At 32.1% G+C, this 27,557-nt stretch overlaps 1 protein-coding gene across 5 annotated transcripts in view; it reads left to right on the top strand.

The window, feature by feature from the left end:
• The window catches only part of LOC146534520 (cyclic nucleotide-gated channel alpha-3), a 79,473-nt gene that overhangs the window by 25,623 nt on the left and 26,293 nt on the right, over positions 1-27,557 (top strand). For all 5 annotated transcript variants that reach the window (XM_085193671.1, XM_085193670.1, XM_085193673.1 and 2 more), the window contains exons 3-5: positions 3,458-3,574; positions 21,088-21,217; positions 27,075-27,206. In XM_085193671.1, the coding sequence (XP_085049797.1) occupies positions 21,090-21,217; positions 27,075-27,206 (260 nt within the window). In that variant the 5' untranslated portion in view covers positions 3,458-3,574; positions 21,088-21,089. The remainder of the gene's footprint in view (positions 1-3,457; positions 3,575-21,087; positions 21,218-27,074; positions 27,207-27,557) is intronic.

Here is a 27,557-nt window from a genome sequence, read left to right on the forward strand (position 1 = left end):
TTATTCGGTGGTAGCGATTTCAGACCCATTACTGTCTGGGGATTTACAAGGAAACTAATATACTCTTCGAAGCGCGTCAAATCATTTATATGTTCACCTATATTAGTTTAAATCTTTTATAATGATTATTTTTTAATAGAAGCCCTTTATAAAGTCCATTATGCAAGAGTAGATTGTTATATATTTTACAAAATTCTGAAACATTTTTAATATAGGTCACTGCTATACAAATTGAAACACAAATATGTTAACATATTATATTTCATAATTCTTTACATAAAGTGCCCCATCTGGTTTCATATAGTTATTATTTAAATTATAATAGTAAAAGACTGAATTATGTACGTATGAGAATTGAAAGAATTTATGTTTTATTTTCTGTTTTTTTATTAAATTGATGATTTTCTTTGAATAAACAACAAACAACAACTTTACCTCTTTAGCCTTGTTTCTTGCCTTTTATTACATGCCCTTCGGGGGGTTCTTAAAATTTTTATGTGATCCTCCTCCAGTTTCATCGGAATAGTGTTCCTAAGGTCTACCTAAAATCACACGTAAATCTGTTATCACGTCACTCATTCTTTCGACGTGCTTAAATCATGTTAGCAAGTTCCTCATCATCCTCATCATGATGTCCTCGCCAATACTGTATTTCTCTTTATTCCTTTTAACTGCGAATTTGGTCTGCTAAGCTGACTCCGCATATCCTAATAAGAGAGTGCATTTCCTATGTTAGCAGCTTCCTATGGGACTGATACTACTATATTTCAATATAACTTAAACTAGAACTCATAAGTCCTTGTAACGGTCGATATCGGTTGTGATGGCCCGATAAAGAATATTTTGGTTTAGATTTTATAGTCTATTATGAACTTAAACTCATAGCCTCGTTACTTTAGAGTATTTTTAAGGCAGCTGAAAAAATAGTTTTAGATCTGATCGCAAACTTATAAATAGGTACCATATTAACGATGTAAGCCAAGTGAGCAACCTTCGCCTTAAAATAAAACTCCAGATATAATAAATAAAACTTGTTACAGTCCATATGCTACCGTTCGGTTGCCACATTATTAGCCTGTTCGTTAAAAAAACTTTTCGTATAACTTTGAACAATAGTTAAAGTAAAAAGGAAAAATTACAGCTATAAATTCACTTAACATATACGATAAAACAAAGGATAATACAACGAATAAGCTTCGATATTTTGTTTCCTATACCGCGCAAGTTTATCTCGAAGGCTTAATGTTGAAAAGGGTCATTTAAGGATGAAGCCTTTTCTTATGTTTTTTGCCTGAAAATCACTAAAGATATAAAAATCAGCTTCACGCTGTATCCCGCACACAGCAGGATAGGCAGAGGGAACCTAGTGCTAAGAAGACATTCTGTTCCCCACTTTCTGCTGAATTCTGGAGTTATTTACGTTTATATTTCCATTTCTTCGCTCTGGTGTCGAAACAAAGCGCGGCGTTGAGTTCTGCCACTAAAGGTAATCTTAATAATTTAATAGCTTGAAAAAATAAAAACACATTTTTTTTCAAGAGAACACATTAAAAAGACGAATGTAATGTGCACAAGTTCTATGTCTACTAGTAGGGCATCCAAGGTTTTTTGAGCTATCTTCCAATTCCACCATCAGAGAAATTCGATGGTACCATTATTATGGTTTCAATATTTTGTATGTGTTAATAGTAAAATACAAAAACTCATATTAAAAAAAAGTAGACTCAGAATGTCATTACAATATTTGTTTTCACGACTATATACTATGAGGTCTTTTGTGGTGCAGGGGCACAAATATGTGACTGTAAACGCGAATGGTCGTGGGTTCTATCACTATTCGAAGAAATGAAATATTTATTTAAATTTATATTTTCATTTCTTCGCTCGTTGGAGAATTCCGCCACTCAACACGTAATGCTTCCAGAATTCGGCGGAGAATGAGGATCGGAGTATACTGCGTGATAGAAATCTAACATAAATACAGTAATATTTTTTTAGTTATTAATCAGAAGAAAAAAAAAAACATTATTTCTGTCTATAATATACGAACGCAATAAACGTAAGTCTCTAGTGAATAGGGAATGTATCCGTATAAGGGATGGCTATATGTGGGTTGTGTAATTGTGACGATCGCCGCCGATATATGGTCATAGTTTCGTATATACCAAGACTGAGTCCCTCGCGCATAGTTCGAGACGTCAAGTGTCCATTATATCTCGAACTTTTATCGGCACTTCATTGGAAACTGAAAGGACCAATCAATTTCCTGTACTGTCGACTGCGTGCCGTCGACATGTATTTCGTATGCTGATATAACTGACATTGGTACAGGTAAAATAAAAACATGAATTTTATTTACAGTTCTTTTTGAAAGATGTACGTATAGTTACTGAGATTTTAGCATTTTATTTTTTAACAGATTTACTAACGAATTTGTTGTAGTAATAACCAATTAAAATATTTTGAGAATTTGTAACTTCAGCAACAATTAACATTTAATTTTAACTATCGAAAACATGAAAATATAAATAAAAAAATATGATATCCTTAAATTTTCAACATTAAATGTATAGTTTTAAATTCGTTTTCGTTTTTGTTTAATTACTTTTATGTATCCATATTAATTTTGTGGTGTTTTAAAAAAATTATTGTTTAATCAATTTCCATTTTAATTTGTGGTTCTATTCAGACAATCTCGCATAATTGGATACGCATCAATAAATGTAGTTATTAAATCTACAGTATCGAAATAATACACTTATAACAAAACTAGCAAAACGTTAATTATTTTATAAATAACTATCATTTTGATTATAATTAATTAGATAATTTAAATGTAGTAGCTCAACACGTAATGCCTTTGGAATTCGGCTCTACCTACCATGTGTGCGGGCGTACAGCGTACAGCGTGACAAAATGACACGTGACCATAACATATAACTATAAAGCTTAATTTAATCGTTGAAAGCGTAAAAAACACGCGTTGTAATTAAAATATGGCGGGTACCAGATACCGCCGTGCTCCAACAGGTAACGGCGCTGTAACGACTCTGGAATTGTATTATCTGCGCGAGCTTGGAGCTGATTTGACATGTCAATACTGTTATCGTTTCTATTACCCCCACGCATGTGTCAATACTTGTGGACATTTGTTTTTATAGCCAACGATTTAGATTTATATGGCAATAACATATCAATGTTACCACAACAAAATATTTTTTTTATGTTTTAAGTTCTTTTTGTCTTGTTATTATATTTATTAAAGAAATTTATAAATTATTTTATATATTTATATACGTTGCTGTATTATGTATATTATTAAATAAATAAATATTTAATGAAACTTTATAATATTGAGATAATAATATCTTTTTGGTTATAATATGTGTCATAAGTTCAAAAAAAAAATTATTATTTAGTTCTTAATTTTTTAAATTGATGTGTTTATTTGTCCCAGGCGCGCTGGAGGGCGGTCCTCTGGGCGGCGGCGGCGGCGGCGGCGCGCTCGGCGCGCTGCGTGCGGCCGGCTCGCCGCCCGCGCCCAGCCTCGGCGCCAGCCGGCACAGCCTCATTGGTAATTTAAATATTTATTTTATTTAATTATTATTATCTATATATATAAAATCGAAAGGTCACTCACTCATCACGAAATCTCAGAAACTATATATTCTAGGAATCTGAAATTTTGTATAGGAGTTACTTATAGGACGTAGGTGCTCGCTAAGACGGGAATTTGTAATATTCGACTTCTAAGGGGTTGTTTTTGGGGTTGAAAGTTTGTATGAAACTTCGTTACTAATGACATTTGTCTTTGTCATTCGTTACTAAATGCTAAAAGTCTCAAATTTTGCATAGACGTCACTAGGACGTGATGGAGACAGAAATTAATAATAATATAGTTCACGCGGGTGCAACCGCGAGCGGGCCGCTAGTATGTTATAATATTTAAATCTATTGGAAAAAAAATCTACTAAAAACTCTATTTTATTTAATTGATTTCTATTGATTAATATAATGTCTCACTTTGCCATTGCAAAAAATATATATTTTTACATATCTAGTATTTAATACTATTTTATTAAATGGAATTAAGAAGAATTTATAATTAAGAATTGACTATTTTCTTAATCTTGAATACGGGTATATGAGATATTTCTTTGTTGCGTAAGTTTAATTTGGAGACATAGTTTAATTAACGGGATTCCAAGTCGTGTGTCCTGGGCAAATTGATGACTTGTGTAGTGCGAGGGAGCCAGGGACGGTGACGGGTCGCGGGGTTACTCGTAAATCTACTTTACGCGAGTCGCCCAACTGTTCATTAACTTATATAAGGAAAACTGTACAATTCATATAAAATTACAAGAAGCTTTTGGTTGTTAAGAAAATAATGTAAAATATTTATGTAAAGGAATACAATTTGTATTCATTGTTAATTAATTTAAAAAATATATACAAATAAGGTGGCGAGATAGTAGATATATTCGATGAGTAACTATTTAAAGAGATGTGAAAATTCCTATTTTAGTTTCACAATGTGGCAGGGCAGGCAGAGTGACTATCCGCTGCTCATTTTCCGCAGATTTCCGAAGGCATTGCGTACTGTGAATATTTGCCTCGCAATGAAAATATTAAATATTTACTATCCTCGAGTTGGGATCGAACCCACAACCTATTGCAATTACAATCACACGCTTGTGCCTTAACACCACAACTGGCATCTTTCAGTAAATAACGCAGAATTATTCATGCGGAATACGTGCGCAACGAGGAGTCGGAAACGACTCAGATAAATACTGGGGGGAGGAGGGGGGATTAACTAACTTTCTTCATTATCACAACGTACACGAGGACATGAATGTAATTAATGGGTAAATATAGGAAATGAGGTCTCGGTATCTGTGTTCCAATTACAAATTGTAATTTCATTCATCGGTTTGTATTGCTTATTCAACCGGTTGTACGTTGGTCAATGTATCGGCCGCCCGGCTGGGCGGTTGTGAGGCCGTGACTTTAGTTTTGCCTGTCATCAGTTTTTAACGTTTTGACTTTGTACTGTTTTTGTTCATATATATATATATATATATATATGAACAAAACAGTATATATATATATATATATATATATATATAGCAATTATATATATAGCTATAATTATTTATTTCTTTTTTTTCCGTAGATCTAATTCTAAAACTATAAGTACCTGTTTCTTTAAACAAACAGAAGGTTAATGTACTTAATTTTTTTATTATTATTCAATATCAAATGTAATAATATTTGCGTATAATAAACGTTTAAAAAATATTCCAATAATAAAACTATAAAATATACATATATTTCTTTATCAATTTCGTACGATTATTTATCGCTACATATATAGCTTTCGCGAGAATCCAATTAGATGTCTCACGAAAATGTTCTACACAATGTATTTTCTTAGTGCTTGTTAGCTTTGTTTTAAAATTTGGATATGGGAATATGTTATGTTAACGTTGTTACTATTTATATAATAAAGTTTATATAAAGCTAGTACATTGCGTAATGAACCAAGAAATCCCGTTTTTTTTTTTTAATTTTTTTTTAAATTTAAATTAATTTTTGTAAACATATTTTTTTCATATTCAATAATCAAAAATGGGGTTTTGTGTGAAATCTTGTTACCGAAATATCATTATGGGAGTAATTTTCGGCGACAGTTTACAATTTGACAGCGGGACAATGCGGGCCACGGGATAAATAGCCGGAGTTAAGATTAATGTATGCGATACATGTGATTAACATTGCCAATTAGATCGAATGTAGAGACGTCTACGATAGAGGTTTATCTTAGAAACTATTATACATTGAATGTAGAGACGTATAGCTTTGCGGTGGAAACTATTAAGGAAATAGACAAGATTATCGTACATTTACTATATAAGAAATAATAAATTATTAAGATAGTTTTATTTTATTATATTATTAAAAAATAATTGATGTACCTAATTAATTTAATTGTTCGAAACATTACACGAAAACAATCATTAAACAAAAACCTTTTTACCATATAAATTAAAGATATATATATTTTTAATTCGAATGTTTGTTAAGTACAACGACGAATAATTATGCAAAGGCTATTAAGAGTGTTGCTAGTAAAAACTTTAATTAGCTTCATGCTGTATCCCGCATACAGTAGGGTAAGCACAGGGAACCTAGTGTTAAGTTCCCCATTTTTAACCGAATTCTATGGGAAATCGAGAATCGAACCTAGTACCTGTCATATTCACACGCTTGTACGCCTGACTGGCTTTGTAAATTTTGACCTTTTCATTTAGATTTTTATATAAATGTACATATATATGCGTGTCTCATATGAGGATATCAGTATAATGGCGCCACGGACAGCCGACGTGTGACTACGTGACGGAACCGGCAATGTCTCGAAAACGCTCGTTATCCCAGCTTTATCAATAAATTGTTCGTTGACTGGTTTGACAGGCTTGCAAGGTTGAAGCTGATAAAAGATAAAAATTATATACATAAAAAATATATTTAAATACATAAAAATATTCTTTATTCACAAAAAATATGTACATATTTATTTAAAAACATAAAAAATAATAAAAAAAATCACTTCCGACGAAATATTAAGGCATTTCGTGTTGAACGGCGGAACTTAACGCCGTACTTTTCTTTGCTTATTTATTGATTTACTCGTATTTTCATTTCCTCAATTGGGAATCTATTCACAAGCTCTCATGTAAAAATGGTATAATATTAGAATATTTAAATAAATTTCTACATCTATTTTATTAAATACTAGCGGACGCGCGCAGCTTCACGTGCGTATTTAGGGGTGAATTCTAATAACTCATGAAACATGTGTTCGATTAAATATTTTTAAGAGTCTAAATTTTAAATTTTATAAAAATCGGTTGCGGTTTAAAGATTTTTCCATACAAACTTTCAACCCCTTATTTGCATCCTTAGAGGGAGAACTCTAGAAAACGATGAAACAGGTGTTCAATTAAATACTTTTAAAAATCTAAATTTTAAATTTTATAAAAATCGGTGCCGATTTAATTTTTTTTCCATACAAACTTTGAACCCCTATTTTATCCCTTTAGAGTTAAAATTTTTCAAAACCCCTTCTTAGTGGATGTCCAGATTACGAAAGTAAACATCGTTCAAATTTCACGCACAGTGGTTACGGCTGTGCGTGCGTCTTACCTCAGTCAGTGAGGACAAGTCCTTTTATATATATAGATTAATTAGAGTTCAGTTGTAGTGCCGGCACAAGCGTGCGACTATAAACGCCTGTCGCATTGTAAGTTCGATTCCGACTTGATGAAATGAAATATTTAATATTTACGTTTCTTATCTCTGGAAATGAGGCAAAGCGCGGCGTTGACTTTTGCCACTCAAAACGTAGCTAATGCCTAGAGAATTAGGCGTAAAAGTGGAGAACGGAAATGTCTTAATCGGAATGAAATGTCCTAACACTAGGATCCCAGGTTCCTTCAGCCTACCCTGCTAGTGCGGAATACTGCGTGAAGATTAAAAAAAATTAGGCTAACAAGAAAATTGATCTTAAGAAAGAATAAAATATAATAGACATTTAAAATCCAATGTCGACCGTGGGATGTCTCATTGTTTACTTGTCTAGTTTAACACGTGATAATTCAACGCCTTTTAAAAATATTGGAAAATTGATTTTAAATAAAGTCGAAGATTCCGTTTTCCTTTATAGTCACATAAATCGTAATAGATGGGTGTGAGTTTGAAGTCCACAAATCAATTTAGATTTTATAGCTTCATTTTTATTTCAACTGTCTCTGTCAATCTATAATTAATATATGGATGGGTGGATATCTCGTGTATGTACTGTAAGAAGTAGCGATGTGAAATAATTAATAATTTGTTCAATTATTTCCGTTATGTAATTTTCTTTTTCTTTAATAAATTTATTACTTTTTTATAGTGTAAACTAATCAAATAAGGTTTCAGCTTCGTTATATCGTAGTGTTAAGACACTCTGTTTCTCACTTTCCGCGGAATTCTGGAAGCATTGCCTGTTGAGTTCTGCCACGTTCATATACTTAGGTATTAAAAACAATTTAGAATAGTATCCCTGAAGTTTCACTTTATAACTAAGATAATTTTATTTTCATGTTTTTTTAATTAGATGTGCGGCGTTAAGTTTCGCCCCTTAACTTGTTTCAAAGAAGTGCCTCAACACTCACAAGTTTTCTGTCTACCTTGCTCTTCGTGAAAAAACGTTAAGCTGTTAAAATTAGAAATAGATTCAGTTAGTAGCTGTATTAAACCACGTTTTAAACTGCCAATACAATGCATATGCATATTTAATATCTTATTGATAGAGCATAGAGTAAGATATTTGCATATTTTAAGTAGGTACAGGATAAGTTATTAGTGCTGCTCCTTTCAAAGTTGATTTTATACGATTCTTAAACTCGTACAATTACATTGTTCGCGAGATCGGGCTGAAGCTGAAGTAATATTAGATTTTTTGAATTCGTGCGATGAATAAAAAAGTCTTTCACTTAGCCCGTGATTATTATGATTGCTTTTTGTCGAATAAAAACTGTCTAATACAGTATGGGTTCTATTATTTTCTTATAATTGTAAAATATTGAACTTTTATATAAAATATTGTGATGTAATTAATAATTTTGTAAGAAATGAAAGAGAAATGTAAGTTTGTAATGATTAATTTCTATTAAATACCCATAAATTTTTATTTTTTAGATTTTATTCTTTATATTTTTGTAAGTTTTCACTCTAAAATGCAGCAAATCTATACGTAAATGCTCGTAGCATCGTCTTTTCATAGACCTGACAATTTTATATTAATTTCAGCTTTCTAATTCCACTTGGTTTCCAGATTAATGGTCTTAACAGACGGAAAGACGGACAACAACCTGATCATATAATTGTTCTGTTTTTACTTTGTGAAACGGAATAAAGAAAAAAAAACATTTTATGCTATATACGAATAAAAAACATGTGAAACTGAAAAAAAAAGGAAACTGGAATTAATCTAAATTCTAAGCCCTCAATATGAATTTCTTTATTGAAATTGTTTCTTTGGACCTATAATATGTAATAGAAAAAAACTATATATTTATGAAGGGATTACGTGATATCATTTTTGCCTTAGTATTTATTATTAAAATTTCATTTCGTCAACAATTTTTCCCTATGTGACTTTTGTGAATTGCAGAATAGTTTTCTGAATTTTGTGTTCTTGTCATATCTATTTGAATGATGAGAGAGATGAAGTCACAAATACTCCTTCGAGCTCCCCCTCTGTATAACACGATGTGCTCGACAATCTCACTGTGAAGATGCACAGCATGCATTCATAATACAAATATTTTTTTTAATATTAATCATATTGTAACATTAAACAAAAAAGAACAAAAGTATCTACATAAATTTGAAATTCGGACCTTTATGTCTTTAATATAAGCACATTATATGTGGGTACATTGTATAACGTTAATCCGTCAAAAATAATAAAATAATACTTCAAATCCTGCCGTTATCGATGAATAGCTCTCATAAATAAAGATTTTCATTAGCCGACACAGGAATCAGCCAATTTTAATTTATTATTCAAAGATTAAAGATGGTTGCACCCGTCTCCGCTTAACTATAACAGATTTTATCTATCTTAACGAAAAGAAGCTTTAGCCATTTCGTTTTACGATTTACTTTTGAATTAATAATTGTATTATACCATTCATAATAAGTAATTTGTTAACTTTAAATAATAAAATTGATAAATTGAAATTTTAAATAATTAACATTAGTTTCTTCTTATCAAATTATGTTTCTAAAGTAATAACATTTTATGCTTGTTAGGGTTAAGCCCGCCTATTGTACTTTTTTTTCTTATTTTGTGCAATAAAGAATATAAATAAATAAATAAATATTACGAAATAATATTTTGTAATACCCATATTATATTAATAACTATTACAAGTATAAATAATAAAAAAAAAACCAAATCAGCCATGTTTTTAAAAGTACAAGTATCTACTATATGAAAGACTACTGAATGTATTAATTACTCTCAGGCGCCTTCTGCTGCGTTAAAAATAGCATTGGTGCCAACAGAATGAGGACAGTGGACAAGTTTAATAGAATAAGTGTGAGTTATCTACACTCATAGGCTTCAATATTCGTAGTATTCGCATTTTAACAATCATAGATTACATATTATGAAAGTTGAAATACAGGATAGGCAGAGGGTTAAGACATGTCGCCCTATTTTCCGCTGGATTCCGGAGTAAGAATTGCTACAGCGAAACAATATGAAATATTTAATTTCCTCGAGTGAGAATCGAATCTACAACCTGTCGCGTTTACTGTTACAGGCTTGTACCTCTGTGCCACAACTGGCCTCTGAATTTCTAACAATAAATCTTTATTTTTACATTTTAAATAATAAAGTTAATGATATGGTTTTTACCTGTGGAATCTTTGTTTATGGTTTGTGTTACTGCTTATCCCTAAAAAAAGAAAAATCAAGCTTTCGTATATATGTAATTATGTATGTAGGTTAAAAAATTATACCCCTGTTTGTTGGTTCCATTTTCGCATGACTGGCGCAATTAGTAAGTGACTCTATAGGGGATGATTGAGGGTTCGATTACCACTTAGAATCATATTTAAATTAATTTCATTTTCGTAATTCTTGGTGATGATAATAATTTAATTAATTTACAGAACCTCTCTGAAATACGTCAAAAGTGAGAAACAGGAGTGTCTTAACACTAAAATCGGCTTTGAATCAATCAAAAAAGAAACTCTAAACGATTCTTTTACTGTTAAATATTTTATCTATCTATATACTTCTTCATAAATGTATGTAGGTCTAATTCAATTCCACATCATCACACACATTGGCAATTGCCAACTAGCCTCATTACTTATGGATAACTTGCAATCGCCGCTCAGATTAGGAGAAATGTTCTCTAATATTATTTCTTATTAATAAGTGTTTGCAGGTCACGTATTGGAATTATTCAGTAAATTACTATGATTTTCTTTACCATAAGTACGTAATATTCGATCTATCTATTTGCCATTTAATAAAAAAACTGATCGCTGTCCGTTCATGGTAGATATATAAGAAAAAAATATTATATACTATAATAATATAATATATATTGACAATTTTATTAGGGCATGTATAGTGTGTTTTACTTAATTTACGCTGTAAACGACGATTTTAATTAAGATTAGTTTTTTAAAATATTCTGAATAAAATTTAATATATTACAAAACATAATTATCGATTTAGTGGAAAATTTTAAAGAAGCAACATTAGTAGACAATATATTAATCATTAGAAAAACGTAAAAGTAAATAAACTCTGTATATAACTTTCTCCACTTTTGTAGATTAATGGAATAGTCCTCGTAATTCAAAATCATTTTACAAAAAACTTTAATTTCTAACTCCTTTATCATATCTTATTTTTTAGACGGATTAAATTGAAAAAGTTTGTTATAATCTCCTATGAAATATTATTTTAATTCGGTAGCCGTCAGTTAAGCTTGGCTTATCTTAAAAATGTATACGAAACCGGGGCCAAGAAAAGAAAAATATATTTATTTAACATACAACTACTGTTATCAAAGTTATCAAATGGTACGAATGTATATACATTGTGCTCTATGGCAGAGCGGGCCAGGGAGTGCGGGGGGTGGAGGCCGCAGCGGCGTATCTCCTAATTGAATCTGCGAACTTGCCGACAACTTTCTCCAACTCGCGAAATTTGATTAGCTCGTCATCTTTCTGCAACGAGTTTTAATATTTTTAATGTTTATAGATTGTACGCCTAAATATGGTGTGCCATTTATTTTCATTAACGTAGCACCTGCTCTGGGCTTCTTTTGGCACATAATGTTATCGCCTTATCCCGCACATAGCAAAGTAGGCAGAAGGAACCACCGAACTCAGTCACTGGGTTCCCCAGCTGCTATGTCCATGCTGCTCCTTTTCCAGAGGACACTTCTATTTTCAACTTTGCAAAAAACGTTCGTTACCAAAGCGAGGATATGAAAATATTTAATATTTAATATTCCCCGAGTGAGAAGCGAGTCCACAACCTGTCGTGTCAACTGTAAGTCGCACGTTTGTGCCCCAACGCAACGACTGGCCTCATCTATTACTACTTGATGAATATTTTAAATGATAAAAGGATAAAAGTAATAAATTGGAGAATAACATCACGAAGTCTTAGTTAAGTAAAGCACGTTTTGTTTATACCGACGATTACTTGTTTCTTTAACTTATTTGCTGTAGTGAATGGTAAAACTAATTAAAATGGCGCTACACTGGTCGCTACGACGATGTAATGAGTTCATTGAACCCTTTTCGTAGCTTTGCAAATACTTACTGTGATGAGATAAAGTCTGTGATAACACAGCCAATTGTCGTTTATTTATACTTGTAATTTAAATAATATACAGTATATTTGTATTTTATTAATGTGGCTGCAAAAATTAAATGATTTTTCTGCTGAAATCTATAATATTAACACATAAAAAATAATTTGAAAAGCTACGCTAAGCTTTACGTTGTATCCCGCACACAGTAGGCCAGGCAGAGGGAACTAGTGTTAACACACTCCGTTCCCCATTTTCCACCGAATTCTGAAGCCATTGTGTGTCAAGTGGCGAAACTCAACGTAGCAATTTTTGCCTTCGTGGCAAAGCGAAGAAATGAAAATATTAAAATATAATTTTTGAATAATAATTTAGTTATATTTTATCATGTACATATACCTGAGTAATATAACTTAAAATGATTCCCCATATCACACTTTGATGTCATCCTTTGTTCTTAGGCTGTTAGCGTCATAGTTTTGACGAGAAACTTTGATCTAAGCTAACGCCCGCCGCTGCTTAGTAGCAACAAGTAGTTGCAGCCAAGTTCTATATTGTGTCGGTGTTGACGTCCTACAGAAATAGGAATAGGAAACTTGTCTAGTTAATATATTAAATTAGATTATTTTCACACATGTTCACCAATTTACGTTTGCTTTTTTTAAATATAAACTAGCGACACGCTTGCGGCTTCGCCCGCTTGAACTACACGATTATTTGTTTAAAAAAACTGAATTGTGTTCGTGTTTATATATACATTCGTTCTTTAAATAAATTCTATGAACTCTAACTTATTTTTTTTAGTTAAACATAACAGTAAATCCTTACTGATTGCTACAATCAAAGTTCCAGCAGTTAATTCAGTTTTTAACCTTAAATAAATAGTAGAACGTTAATTCAGACGTATTCCACTTTAAAGAATTATTCTCCAGCAAAGAATAATTGTTTAAGGAAATAGGGTTTAATTTAGAAAGAATAATTAGAATACAAAAGGCGGACTGGGATAAGCATTGGTTAACGCGCGATCGGTCACAAAGCATACTGGAAGTGACGGCTCGTTGGTTCTCTTGATTTTGCATGAACGAAATAACTGTTCCATACAACTCTTTCGATACAAAAGGTACTTAATTGGTGGTTCCATACGATTAAACGACTGTGATGTGTTCACAAATGATTATTTTCTGAATATATTTTAATCAATATACTAATATTTTTATTGTAACATACAGCAGGGTAGGTAGAGGGAACCTAGTGTTAAGACGCACCGTTTCCCATTTTCGGCAGAATTAGATATATGTGGTGGAACTCAACTTTGCCCCGTAAAAAAATATTAAATATTTATTTATCAAGTGCGATTTCAACCTATAACTTGTCGTATTTACAGTCTTCTTCCTTCTACTTCTTCCTCCTGGCATTAATCCCGGCTCTTGCCAGGGTCTGCCTTCCTATTCAACCTAGTCCACTTTGCACGATTGTTATAGATTAATTAATTATATAGATATACAGTCCCACAGGTAAAATAATTAATTGTAGTGAATATATCTATAAAATATTTTATTATTAAATAACAATTGTGTTCTTAATACTGTTTAAATAATTATCTATAGAATAGCTATTTCAGCTTCGGAAAAAATATGCCTCGCTAAAAGTTCGGCTTAAGTATTTACAAATGCTCCGATAACAAGAATGAGATATCAACAACGAAACTATTTTCTCTTTTTTCTTATAATGATTATTCGAGTAATATTGATAATGGATAGTCATTTTGTAGAACGCCTACTTAGTTTTGTATTTCTCTTATTTATTCTTTGTTTAGTTTGTAAAACTGTTCTTTGTGGATGGGTAATGCAATCCTAATTGGATTAGTCCATCCTTTTTCCATATAAAGTCCTCGTGGCGCAGAGGCACAGGACACTATAAAGCGATGATTGTGGGTTCAATCTCTACCCAGGGGAATAAATTATTTAAAAAAATTTCCTGCCATGTGTAAAGCTGATTTTAATTTTTCCATATAAACGATTCAAGTTTTCCATTCGTTATGCCGATTGAAAGTAAATCCGGATGTTCTCGTGGACGTGTGTTGGCGAATGAGCTGCCAAAATATTGTTATTCTTTTCCAACGATTCCAGTGCGCAATGTAAGCCTCTGCAGTTTATATTGAAGCGTCTTTTCCGTGTATTTTTGTAATCCTTTTTTCGATAAATGCTGGCTTATATTATTTTTTATATGGAAACGGAATAAAAAATATTTTAGTTATGCCTACCTAAATACACTAAATAAATAATATAAAATACATAAAACGTGACATATTAGATATATTATAATAAATTAGAATAAAAAAAACTAATTCTAACAATAATTCTAACATTAAATATGTTTATAAAAAAATGTAGGGGCATTTAAGAACACTGATAGAATCCATACCTATATTATAAATTCGAAAGTAACTCTGTCTGTCTGTCTGTCTGTCTGTCTTTTCCGCAATCAGGGCCAAACCGCTAATTTAATTGTGATAAAATACTCATATAGAGATACTTGAGGGTCCCGGGATGAACATAGGATACTTTTTTTTCTCATATTTGTAATATTTTCGTTATATACCAATATATTAAAATAATTAATTTGACAAGGAATTTATTCCGCCATGTTAATAACAATCGTCCCTTCGCGTTGCTAAGCAACAGCTTGCAAAGTTTGCTGTTTTAAGAAAACGTCACCCACAGTGAGTTTGCTTGATGCATACATGGTGCGCGCCGATATAGATTTATACAAATCTCTTTATACAAATCATTAACAAAAATTAGATGATTTCTATAATTTGATATTCATCCTTATGAAAATAAATATAATAGTCACTTTTAGCATTTCATCTAGATGGAAATTATAGTTTACTGTATAACATTCTAATAAATAATTAAGATGTGACTGATTCCAAATGACCTAGCCTTCGGGCGGCATAATATGAGTATGACCGACGCGAACGGGCGGATGACTTTGATGATTTTGTAAATTTTTATAGATTTTCGAATTACTATTATTTTTTATGTAATTATTTGCTGCTTATAATTAATTTATCTCAGTTCGGTTATCTATACCGATGTTATACACTTAAAATATCGTAATTTTAATCATTTGAGATTTTATTTAATATTGTTCGCAAAAATTAATAATTATTTAATATAGAAAAATGTTTAGTACGCGCGCACAGCAAACTTTAGGTTTTTTTTTCTAATAATAAGAATTTCCTTTAGTTACTTTTACTTCTTTGATTTGTTCATTTCGGTTACTCAGATATTTTTTCTAATATTAAATCTCCACTTATTATTATTTTTTAACTTATTTTAGTTATTTAGGCTTATATTTTCGCGGGCGTAGCCGCGTCCGGGCCCACTAGTATGAATATATGGTTTCTAACCCTTTTGTCTGTTTGTTTGTGTGTACACGCACACCTACGGCTCTCCTAAGCGAACGTAATTTTTTTTTCTGTGGTACCTATTAAGCCTGGGCAGGATCTAGACTGTAATTGATTTTGAAGATTAATAGTAATCAACCTAAACGATAATAAATTAATAAAATGCTGTGTTAACCAAAGTTTAGCGTGATATCTCACTAAAATATAAAAAAATATATAAATATTAAATATCTTACTAAGGACCATAACGACCAACTAGACTATAAGATGTAAAGAAATACCATCTTAGTCAAAGTTGTCGTTGTTGTGTTGACATTGTCCTACTTCTACGTTCTCTTACTCCGGTAAAAGAAGTCGCTGCTTCGGGTTTCACCGCTCAATAGAAGAAATATATCCAACTTCTGGTTCTAAATTTCAAAAATAACGGGTCCATGTCTATATCTCTATAAAAAAGATAGAAAATCGACGGATGTCAAAAAGGGAATTAAATAAAAATAAATATGTGATTGTAAATAAAATTTCCAGTAATACCAACATACATATATATAAAGAATACTAAATTAAAGACTAGAAGCGTTAATGTAGTGTATAATTAAATTTATTCCTAAGTTATTTGAACATTATATTGTTTCTAATTATACCTCATGCTGTTGAATAAGGACCTTGTTTTGCGTTTCCCTGGTATATTCAGTGATATGTCGCGTCGCAGTGCGGTGCGCCGCCGGCTACGTGTTATCTACGGCGCAACTAGCAGTCTTTAAAATAAACACATATATACTTTAAGCCTTTTTTTGAGGCCAGTTGTGGCGCCGGGGCCACAAAGTGTGACTGTAAGCGCGATTGGTTGTGGGTTCGATCCCACAAAATATTTGTTTAAATTTATATTTTTATTTAGTTGCCTTGGTGATAAGTGCGGCGTTGCACACAATACCTCCAGAATTCGGCGAAAAGTGGGGTGCGGAGTGTATTAACACTAGATTCCCTCTGTTTACCCTGTTTATGATAATAGTGGTGCTATAATGTGACAATAGTTCTTATGTTAAATACATATTTGAATTAATTTGCACATTCAAATGTAAGGCATTTTCAGTGTTTATTTATTAGGTGGTTCTAAATATTCTTTTTTGATTTATAACATGTATCTGATATTTTTATACTAATAATATTTTTTTTAAAAATTAAGTATTCTCTATATATGATGACTGTATGCGCATGCGCTTTTACAATAAACCACTAGTGCCCCACAAGCGTTTGACTGTAAAAGCAAGTTTGTGGGTTCAATTTCCACTCGAAGAAATGAAATTTTTAATATTTTCATTTCTTCGCTCCGATGTGGGGGCAAAGCACGTTGTTGAGTTCTACCATTCAACACGCAATGCCTACAGAATTATTTATACGGGGTTCCCTCTATATCGTATGCAGCGTGAAGCTTAATAAGTAATAAATATATAAAAGTATTCTATAACGTATTTCGATTTAATACTGTTATTCTTATAATTTATTATGTAAGAACTATGTTTATTTCATCTATACCAATTAATATGGAAACATCATAGCCAAAATTTGTGATATTAAAAAAATAAATTATATTCTTTTTGTTATATATAACACATAGAAATAGAATGTACAAAAAAATCTAAATCTTTTCAACAACTCACAACTGACGCATTCTAAAGGCATACATACATACAATAACATAATTCTTCTATTAAATAGAATGTTATTATATTATTCGTTTATGAATTGAATAATCTCTACGTATAATTTCGTTCTCGCGTACAAAGCTCACGTATGCAACGGTTCAAGTATTTGAAGCTTTATGCAGTTTCTCATTATTTCGCCTTTTGAGGCGCGCAGATTTAGTGCTATCATTACCAAACTATTTCACAGATTTTAATGAATGTGGAATAAAAAGGTCAAAGGTGATTTCTTTTTTCATAAAACAATTTGTGAAAGTGACTAAAATACAGGAGTATTAACGATATACAACATATCTGTTGTACGATCTGCAACAGAAGTGTATAAATATCACTATTGTCCAATGGCAATCATTGTTATCTTCTTTTCTATCTCCCTCTCTTTTTTTCTTCTGTTCGTTAAGCGTCGTCGTGGCTGTCTGTCGAGCTAAGCTTCTTGAAGGCCGTCGAATCTCTTCGCTTTCATTGCCACATTAGCTGAACATCTTAGCTAAAAAGTTAAAAAAGCATTAACATTTTTTTCGACCATATAAGATCAATTATGAAACAACATTCATATAGTAATAACAATTAAATAATATTTCCCAAATTATTTCAAATAAAGGAACTATAGCTAAATTAATATTATAAATAAATTTACTTAAACTAAACTTAGACTCGACATTATTTATATTTGATATTATTTTTCAAAGTAAAAAATACAGATTCATTATTATCACCGACGCATTGCAGATACAGTATGCAAATATTTGCTGAAACAATCACTAAAACTAGAATAATTTTGTACGCGTAATTTAACTATACAGTGCTAGTCTAAAATGTCCAAAATGCCAATAATGTTCGAATATACTCACAAATATTACCTAACTACGTCCTAATGTCTTTATTTAGTATTCTAACCATAACCTAAGTGAAAATAAAAACGAACGATATTATTTAAAAGATATAAATTAAATAAATGTAAGATTTTTGGAACTAAAAGCAATTTAATTCAATTTTTAAACTATTTTTATGCTAGAAAATAGCGTGCTTGTGATGCCAACATATCTGAGCAGACCACTAAACTTATTCCACCACGTCTTTTAAATTTGCTTTGTAAGTTATATGGTCGCTTTGATGCTAAAATTCGACGCATTCCTTTATATATTCTTATTATCATACTCTAAAGATAGAGTAGAAACAATCTTGAAATTAATAGTTTAGAATAAGAAATCTATAATAAAAGCAAAAAATTTCGTCGTAAAAATCGAAAACCATTTGAAGTGTTTAATATATAGAGAAACGTAACATTAAGTAGCTTACAAAATAATTAAATATGATTCAAATGTGTGGGGTAGTCGGAGAGAACGGAGCGCCAAACGCTACGGTCTCTACATACCTCTTTCACCTCGTTCACTGTCATCAACCTCTTCTTGCCCTCCGGGGGTCTTCATGTTTTTGACGTGACCTTCCTCCAGTATCATTGATACTGTGTTTTCGAAGGTCAACCGAAGTCTCCCTACCTTCCTACCTCTCTTACCAGTCACTTTTCCATCATAAATCTTTTTTGCCATTCTTTTATCACTCATTCGTTCGACGTGTCCAAACCAGCTCAGCACGTTCTTCTTCATTCTCACCGTGACACCCTCGCTAGCACCGGCCGTTCTGTGCTAATTGAAATTATAATAAATTAATCTCTTAATAAAAATGGCTTATTGAATTTAATCAGGTAAACCGAGTAGCAATACCTCGTGATAAGTCAGTCGGTAAACGGAATTGGCTTCCCAACCCTGGTTCCGCAGTGCGTCGTAAAATGTCATTAAAATTAACCGAAACCACCGCCTGTGAATGAAACGACGCTACGTACATACGGACCGACGTACAAACTTGTTTATATATAGCGTTTGTCACGTCACAGCTCGTTTATCTACCTATTACATTTTCAATTCTGGTGCTAATTGCATTCTAAGTAAATTGAAAGAGAGATAACTTGGTTCATATATTTCGTTTCGAAATACACGTCGATTGAAATTTTCGTAGCGCTTTCAAACGTAATGGAGTTAGTTTTCGAAATGTATATTAGCTTATCAAAAGTGATGTTGAAATTTAAATATTATTTGGTTAATGCGTTTTTTTGTTATTTTGAACATTAAAAATTTAAAATTAAATCACAGTAGTATAGGCAGAGGAACCTAGTGTTAAGTCACTCCGTTCCCTATTTTTCACCGAATTCTAGAGGTTGAGGGGCGGAAATCGACGTCCTACTTTGCCTCAACACCAGTACAAAGAAATGAAAATAAAATTTTTAATAAATATTTAATGTCCTCGATTGGGGATCGAAACCATAACCCGTCGCGTTTCCCTGCGCCACTACTGGATTTTGTTAATTTTGCTTTATTTATAATTTTTTTATGCTTAACGTAAAAATCTTCTTAATTAGTATTTAAACCCACTACCATCGTTCTCACTCTCGTATACATTTCCCCACATCAATTAAGTTTTATTACTACTAAACAAATCGTTGATTGCGTTAGATTTTTATTTATTCCGAAGATTACAGAGGGATAGGATAGAGTTCCTTTTATCCTTGCAATTTGGACCGGAACTTTGGGGGAGTGGCGCCTCAATGAACTAAATTGTGGACGACAGTTTATAAAAAGGCCCCGTCTAAGAATAGGCTTTATTCGATTTATTCATTTTATTTTCCTCGCAAGATGGCTCGCTTTCATTGTCTCTATTGTTTTCCTTTTATTTGACCTTCGTCCTTACGAAACATTAAAAGGTTTTGGCATTTCTATTTGTTTTTGTTTTGACGATCGACGATTAAGTTATTTACTTATGGTATTTGTTGCTTGTTGATGATATACTACTACTTCATGTAAGGTATAATTATTATTTTGATAATATGAAATATGTATTTATATACATATATAATTTTTTGGCTTTACGCTGTATTCCGCATATAGCAGGATAGGCAGAGGAATCCTTTGAACCTAGATCTAAGAAACTCTGTTCCATTATAATTTTCTGTTCTACACTTTCTGCTGAATTCTCGAGCTCGAGGTATTACATTGTTGAGTGGCGTAACTCAACGCCGCGTTTTGCATAAAAAAATAAGAATTAAGTAATGAACATGATTTATATTTTAAACGTTAATATTAATACCTTTATTCATTTACAATATAGTCTTAGTCTGTAATGTGGCTTATTTGAGAATAAAATATACATTACGTCTTTTTGGCTTTTACTGCTTTCAAGATAATTTGAAGGATGGAAAATATGGATATGAGCAGAGCTTCTTAACTTAGTGCAATGCGCTATTTCTCGCACAGCAAACTGAACTATACTATTTAAAACTTATTGTATACCTGTTTTGTGGATTTTTGATTTTAAAGTAAAAAAAAAGAAGGAGAGAGATAGAGTCCAGACACTCTGACCAGTGTTAACCGAACATGTTTCGTGACGATATTTAACACAACCCTTCTATATCACACAATAGCTTCAATAACTTTGGACTATCGAAGCCTTAATTGAAAATAGAATTAATAAATAAATTGCTTCAAAAATTTTAAAAGTATTTTAAACTAAATTGTTTCAGAAATGATGACGTGCCGGCTCGGCTCTCGAAGGCTGGGCGGGTCGCGCGGCTCCCTGCAGGCCGGTACTGCGTGTTCCGCCGCCAGCGAGCTAGACCTCTCATCGCGCTCGCGACGGTCACATAAGGCTAGGTGAATATTAAATATTTTTACATATAGGTATACAAAAAAGGTAGAGCTTCTGTATAAAATGTCAAATAAAATATATTTTAGGGTTTAGACATCGAAGTTCGAGCAAACATATACTAAATGACAATTTCTATACAATTTAGTCTATTTAATTAGAGAATGAAAATGAGAATGAGAATGAGAATGAACACCTTTCCTCACTGTCCAATTATTTTAACATTATGATATAAATACATACATACATATCTAAATAATTGTGTCTCCTATAACTAAGTTAAACACAAAATTAATACTACTCTGGTCAAAAGCAAACTTTAAAGGCAAGTTAAATTTTAGTTGCCAACTGAAAATAAACACGTAGTTTGTATGGATCGTTACAAAGTTTAATGTCATATAAACAAAATGTCGACCTAGAATATGAATCTATATATATTAGAAAATATCTGGGTCTTTACGCATACCGATTTGATGAAATTTAAATTAGAATACTGCGATTATATTATTAATTACTTAACTTAACTTCACGGTGTATCCCTAGCGTAACGGAACGGAACGGAACGGAAGAGCGTCAAACTCTACGGTCTCTTTCACCTCGTCCGCTGTTATGAACCTCTTAATATATGCCATCTATATTATTAATAATGATTTTATAAATGACTAAATTGTATAGAAATTGTCATTTAGTATATGTTTGCTCGAACTTCGATGTCTAAACCCTAAAATATATTTTATTTGACATTTTATACATAAACTAGCGGACGCGCGCTGCTTCGTTTGCGTATTTAGGGGTGAATTCTAATAAACTATGAAACATGTGTTCAATGAAATATTTTTAAGAGTCTAAATTTAAAATTTTATAAAAATCGGTGGCGATTTAAACATTTTTCCATACAAACTTTCAACCCCTTATTGGCACCCTTAGGGGGTAAATTCTAAAAAACCGTGAAACACGTATTCAATTAAATATTTTTAAGAGTCTGAATTTACAATTTTATAAAAATCGGTGCAAATTTAATTTTTTTCCATACAAACTTTCAACCCCTATTTCACCCCTTTAGGGTTAACATTTTTCAAAATCCCTTCTTAGTGGATGTCCAGATTACGAAAGTAAACATCTGTCCAAATTCCACGTTTCTACGCACAGCGGTTACGTCTGTGCGTGCGTCTTATCTCAGTCAGTGAGGACAAGTCCTTTTATATATATAGATATGACTAGCGCCCCGCTCGCAGTTTCACCCGCGTGAACTATGTTATTATTAATTTCTGTCTCCATGACTACGTCCTAGTGACGTCTATGCAAAATTTAAGACTCCTAGCATTTGTAGTAACGAAGTTTCATACAAACTTTCGACCCCAAAAACAACCCCTTAGAAGTCGAATATTGCAAATTCCCGTCTTATCGAGCACCTACGTCCTATAAGTAACTCCTATGCAAAATTTGAGATTCCTAGCACATGTAGTTTCTGAGATTTCGTGATGAGTGAGTGACCTTTCGATTTTATATATATAACACGCTGGTAGTAGACTGTTTGACATTCAAAAAAATTATAATTTACTACAGACTAAAGTGACTTAATAATTGGCAATACGGGTACCGTACTTTAGCTTTGAACAGATGTGTTCGTGTAAATGTTGTTTTTTTATTTATCGGGGTTTATCCTATATCTTATAAAACAAAGTCGCTTTTCGTGTCTGTCTGTTGTTTCTAACTCTTCTTCTTCTAAACCACACAACGGATTTAAATGCAGTTTTCACCATTAGGTCGAGTATTTTCCGAAGAAGGTTTATATATAGTTTATTATTTGTACATTCTTATGTAAATTAACATAAATACGATAAATATGTATAAAGTCCTACCCGTTGAGACACTTTCGCGCATGCGCTGCTTTAATGGTAAGTACTACATGAAAATAATGTACTGGAGTATTGTTCCTCTTAATAAGATCTACAAAAAAGTCCGCGATGGCATATTCGTATCTTTTAATAATAACGTGTAGTGATCATATTTCTGTATAAAAATTGTAATTTCAATATATTTTTTATTGTGAGGGATATTTTTCCATAATGGTATTAATCCTTATCCTTTAAAATACTTTATTAATTTTCTACGTTAAACGAAGATAAAATTTGCTTATAATATTAATATTTCGAAATTGCGAATAGTTTTACAGAAAAACGCATTTAATTGTTGACACATCACGCCGTTGACACATCAGCTGTATGTTACTTAAGTTTCACTTATCCCTTACTCTCGGCATATAAATAAGTATATTAGTTACGTTGGCCATTTAATGTAGACCAAAGCTGTCTTTTACTGTTTTTCATTTTAAAAGTACTTTAGAAGTTGTTACAATATCAAAAAATCCTTGCTGCGAAACGGCTTTCCACTCGCCATGCGTCCGCCGCGCCCGCCTGCCTTACACGCATCGTTGGTTTAGTGGTAGAATGCTCGCCTGCCACGCGGGCGGCCCGGATTCGATCCCGGCCGATGCATTCTATTTAATTTTCCTCACAGGCAGCCACGTAGTGCTTGCTTTTCATCAGGGACATAATACTCTCTTCAGCATTAACCACAAGCTCGAAAAAAAAAACCCGCCTGCCTCTATAGCAACGAAGATTTAGATGCGTTTGCACGTATTGGATAATTGGAGTTGAATGTATTATTTCAGCGCGATATATTTGGTTTCATATTTTGTGTAGTAGTTTAGTATTAGTAAGTAGGTTTTTGTTTATAATTTCTTCCGTTTATAAATAGTCATTTAACTATCTAAAAATAGTCATTTAAATATATTTTAATAAGTACTTGAAAAGATTAGTAGCACAGATTTAAAATTACGGTACCTACTAAAAAATCCTTGCTGTGTAAAACAATTGGAAAATCCTTATTGAAACTACGAAAATGCGGGTTGCATTAGGGTTTAATTTATTTTCACATTATCTTAAATGCTTTGCAAACATACATTATATGAATAATCCAGTAGTAAAAGCGGGCGAAGTCGCAAGAGGGTCGCTAGTTTTATTATAAGTCAAATTTACGAGGTGGGCACCAGATTATTCTAGGGTGCGCACGGCCCACCTGGCTCCCTCCTCTTCCTACGTTCATGGTATTATCGTTTGATAATTGTACTATCCTACTAATATTATAAATACTTACTTACAAATATTATAAATATGAAAATTTGTAATGATAGATGTCTGTTCCGCTTTCAAGCCAAAACTACTAAACTGATTTAGATGAAACTTTACAGTAATATAGCTTACACATTAGCATTATGTTTGTGTGTGTATTTGTATATAATGAACAATATTGTGAGTAAGTATTCATTATTCATAAGATAGATGAAACTTTAATAAACATGAGAAATTAAAACAACATTTCACTCGACAACAATATGATAAATAATTTTGATATATTTTCCATTAGCAGCCATTTGAAACTATTTTCCGCTAAGTATAATCCAATCAAATTGATTAGTAAAGTAACTGGAAGCAATATCACGGGCTGTAACACATTCATTAACTAAAAGGATTTTAAGGAACTCGCTTCCAACCGACTTTTAGCCGCGTAACTTTCGTAGAGAACTTCTGTGCCGGAATGCAGGAAGTTTCTAGACCAAAGTTATGAATAAAATTACAATATTATGAGTGAATATGTTCATTTATTTTAATGTTTTATTGGTTTTTAATTAAAATTTAAATAAACCGTCAATTCAGTCGTTATTGATTAATCTATTTTTTACCAATTCTGAATGCTTTGCATGTTGAGTGAAGGAAATAAACACAATAAACCAGAGCGAAGGTATGAAATTGTGAATTATTTCATTTCCTCGAGTGGAAATAGAACATACCTACAGTATGTTACATTAAGTGGGAAACGAAAGTCTCTTAATAAGGACGGAGTGTAAGTATTAACACTAGGTCCCCAGGTTCCCTCTGCATGTTGCTATGTGCAGGATACAGCATAAAGAAAATTATTACTAAATATATAAAATGTAGTAGATACAATCATAGATACTTTTAAGAAGAACTTCAAACCTTATTTAGAGTTACAGAATAGAACATGTAGCTCGGTGCGCTCAACGAGATAGAGAAGCGATTTTACCTGATATCGCGCAAACTGGAATCTGTCAACCCGTCTTCGTCGATAAAATAATATAACAACCTGGAAATATTTTAGTCTTATCTTCACATTTTTCCTTTCTTTTAAATATTTATATTTTTTAATTTTTCGTTTAAATTAAATTATTAATGCGGAAATCCGTACATAAATTAGTTTAACAAAACGTGTTTATATATATTTTTGTGTCTGATTGTTTCAATTGCATATTGATATTACATAGTACAAATTACTTTTTATCAACTTCTTTATATATACCTAATGTCAAGATATTTTCAACTTTTACTTCATATTATAGAAGTAATCCTCAAATTTATATCAATTATTATCACGAAACAATCTTTTTTAAATTAATTTTTGTATAGGGTATATTCTAGCCATTCTTTATTATTATAGCCTAAGTAGTTTACTAAGAAATCGATAAATTTAGCATAAAACCCGAACGTAATAGGCCACATTGTCCTTTCCAAGGAGGTGCGTCCACAAAAGGCGAACATCATTATCAGTTCCACCTTTCGGGAAGGTATCAATTTTCTTAACGTTACGTGTCTAAACTGGGGTGCTCCCGTTAAGTAAGCAGTGGAGTGGTTCAAGAGTCTGTCTCTTGTTTGCCGAGAGAAGCGAGGGCCCTCCTCTTGAGGGTGCCTTAATCACAAGTGTTGACTCGATGGCCTTCTGCTTTTATCGATAAAAAAACGGTTAACCCTATTTTTTTTTTAAAAAATGTATTATTGTTATAGGTACATGTAGGTTAAATAAAAAATGCATTTTTGAATTTAAAGATAGAGTAAATATCTAAATTGACCCAAACATACAAAGATTCAATATAAAATTCATAAGATAGAGATATTATATTTTTCTAAAATATTTCGATTCCTGTCCATATTCTGAAAATTGTAATATATTACTTTCGCTATATTAAGGTAGTAAGGCGATGAGCACCGAGGGGTATCGTCGCAGTGGAAAAGATCATGTTTTTGAACATTTATATCTTCATTTCTCAGTTCGATAGCTTACATCCTACAAGTTTCTTTAGCCCTCCCACGATGCATTGGAAAATCAATTTATAATGGTTGTTGCCTTTTTCGTATAACTTTATTTAGTTTTTGTGGTTCTTTTTTCAGAACTTTAAAAATATATATAGTGTTAGAAAACGAAAGCGGTTAACGGTTTTAAAATAAACACGATAAAAACACATACCGTCTATATGTTTCCAACGTACTCGGACAGAGGTCCCACGTAATTACAATAAGTGATATGTATCACTCAATAACAACACTACACACTAGATACCTTCTAATCAAGGCTTCCGCCTACAAGCGACTGTGTCCGTTTGACACAATTCCACTGCTTTTATTGTTTTTTTCACCTAAATCTATCCACATTTACACTTGTAACAATAGTTTTTTGAAATAACAAACAGAAATACCTATTCATATAAAATATTTTTTTTTTTTTGAAAAAAACTGAAAAGTGAAAATTTATAGGTATTTCATAGAAGAAAATAATTACAAATTTATATTTGTAGTCCATTTCACAAAACGAGTCCTTACACCCGCAAACTTAAATTTGTAAACTTTTATAAGTTGTTCTTCTCGTTGAACTACAATCCTGAAATTAGTACGAAAGCTTAGATTGGCGAGTCCGACTCGCACTTGACCAGATTTTATTTCTTTACTATATTTATTTTATTCAAAACTTAACTTCAAATTAATATTAATATATAAATTTTGCTTTATATAGGTTAAAATTGTTGGGTGCCAGTGAAGCGCCTCTGTTGAGTGGGTGGCGCAGCACGCCTCACACACCCGCCACGCCCGCGCCCCATCATTCCCAAAATCACCTCGCTGCTCCACATTGTAATGGTACTGACAGGTAATAAATTATCTCTCTCTCTCTTTTATTATTTTATTTATTCCTTTTCATGAAAATAATCTATATTATAGCTATCGTATTTAATAGAAACAGCCAACGCAGTGTTCCCCTTGTAACTCTTTATCCCATGGGGAGTTCTAGGAAAAAAAGTAGCCTACATGTTGCTCCTCTACCTTGTCTATAGGGCATTGATTGTTCCATAATAATCATTCTGCAGTTCTGGAGATTAGTCCGTACAAACAGAAAGACAGACACAAATTTTAAAATTGTTTGTTTGTGGGCTAGGATGAAAAAAAACATTCTTATTTTGAAATCACAAACAGACACTGAACGTCTTTCAATATGGTGACA

Source organism: Heliconius melpomene, chromosome 11 (assembly GCF_056956725.1).
Source record: "Heliconius melpomene rosina isolate 202511_hmr_F chromosome 11, ASM5695672v1, whole genome shotgun sequence".
NCBI lineage: Eukaryota > Metazoa > Arthropoda > Insecta > Lepidoptera > Nymphalidae > Heliconius > Heliconius melpomene.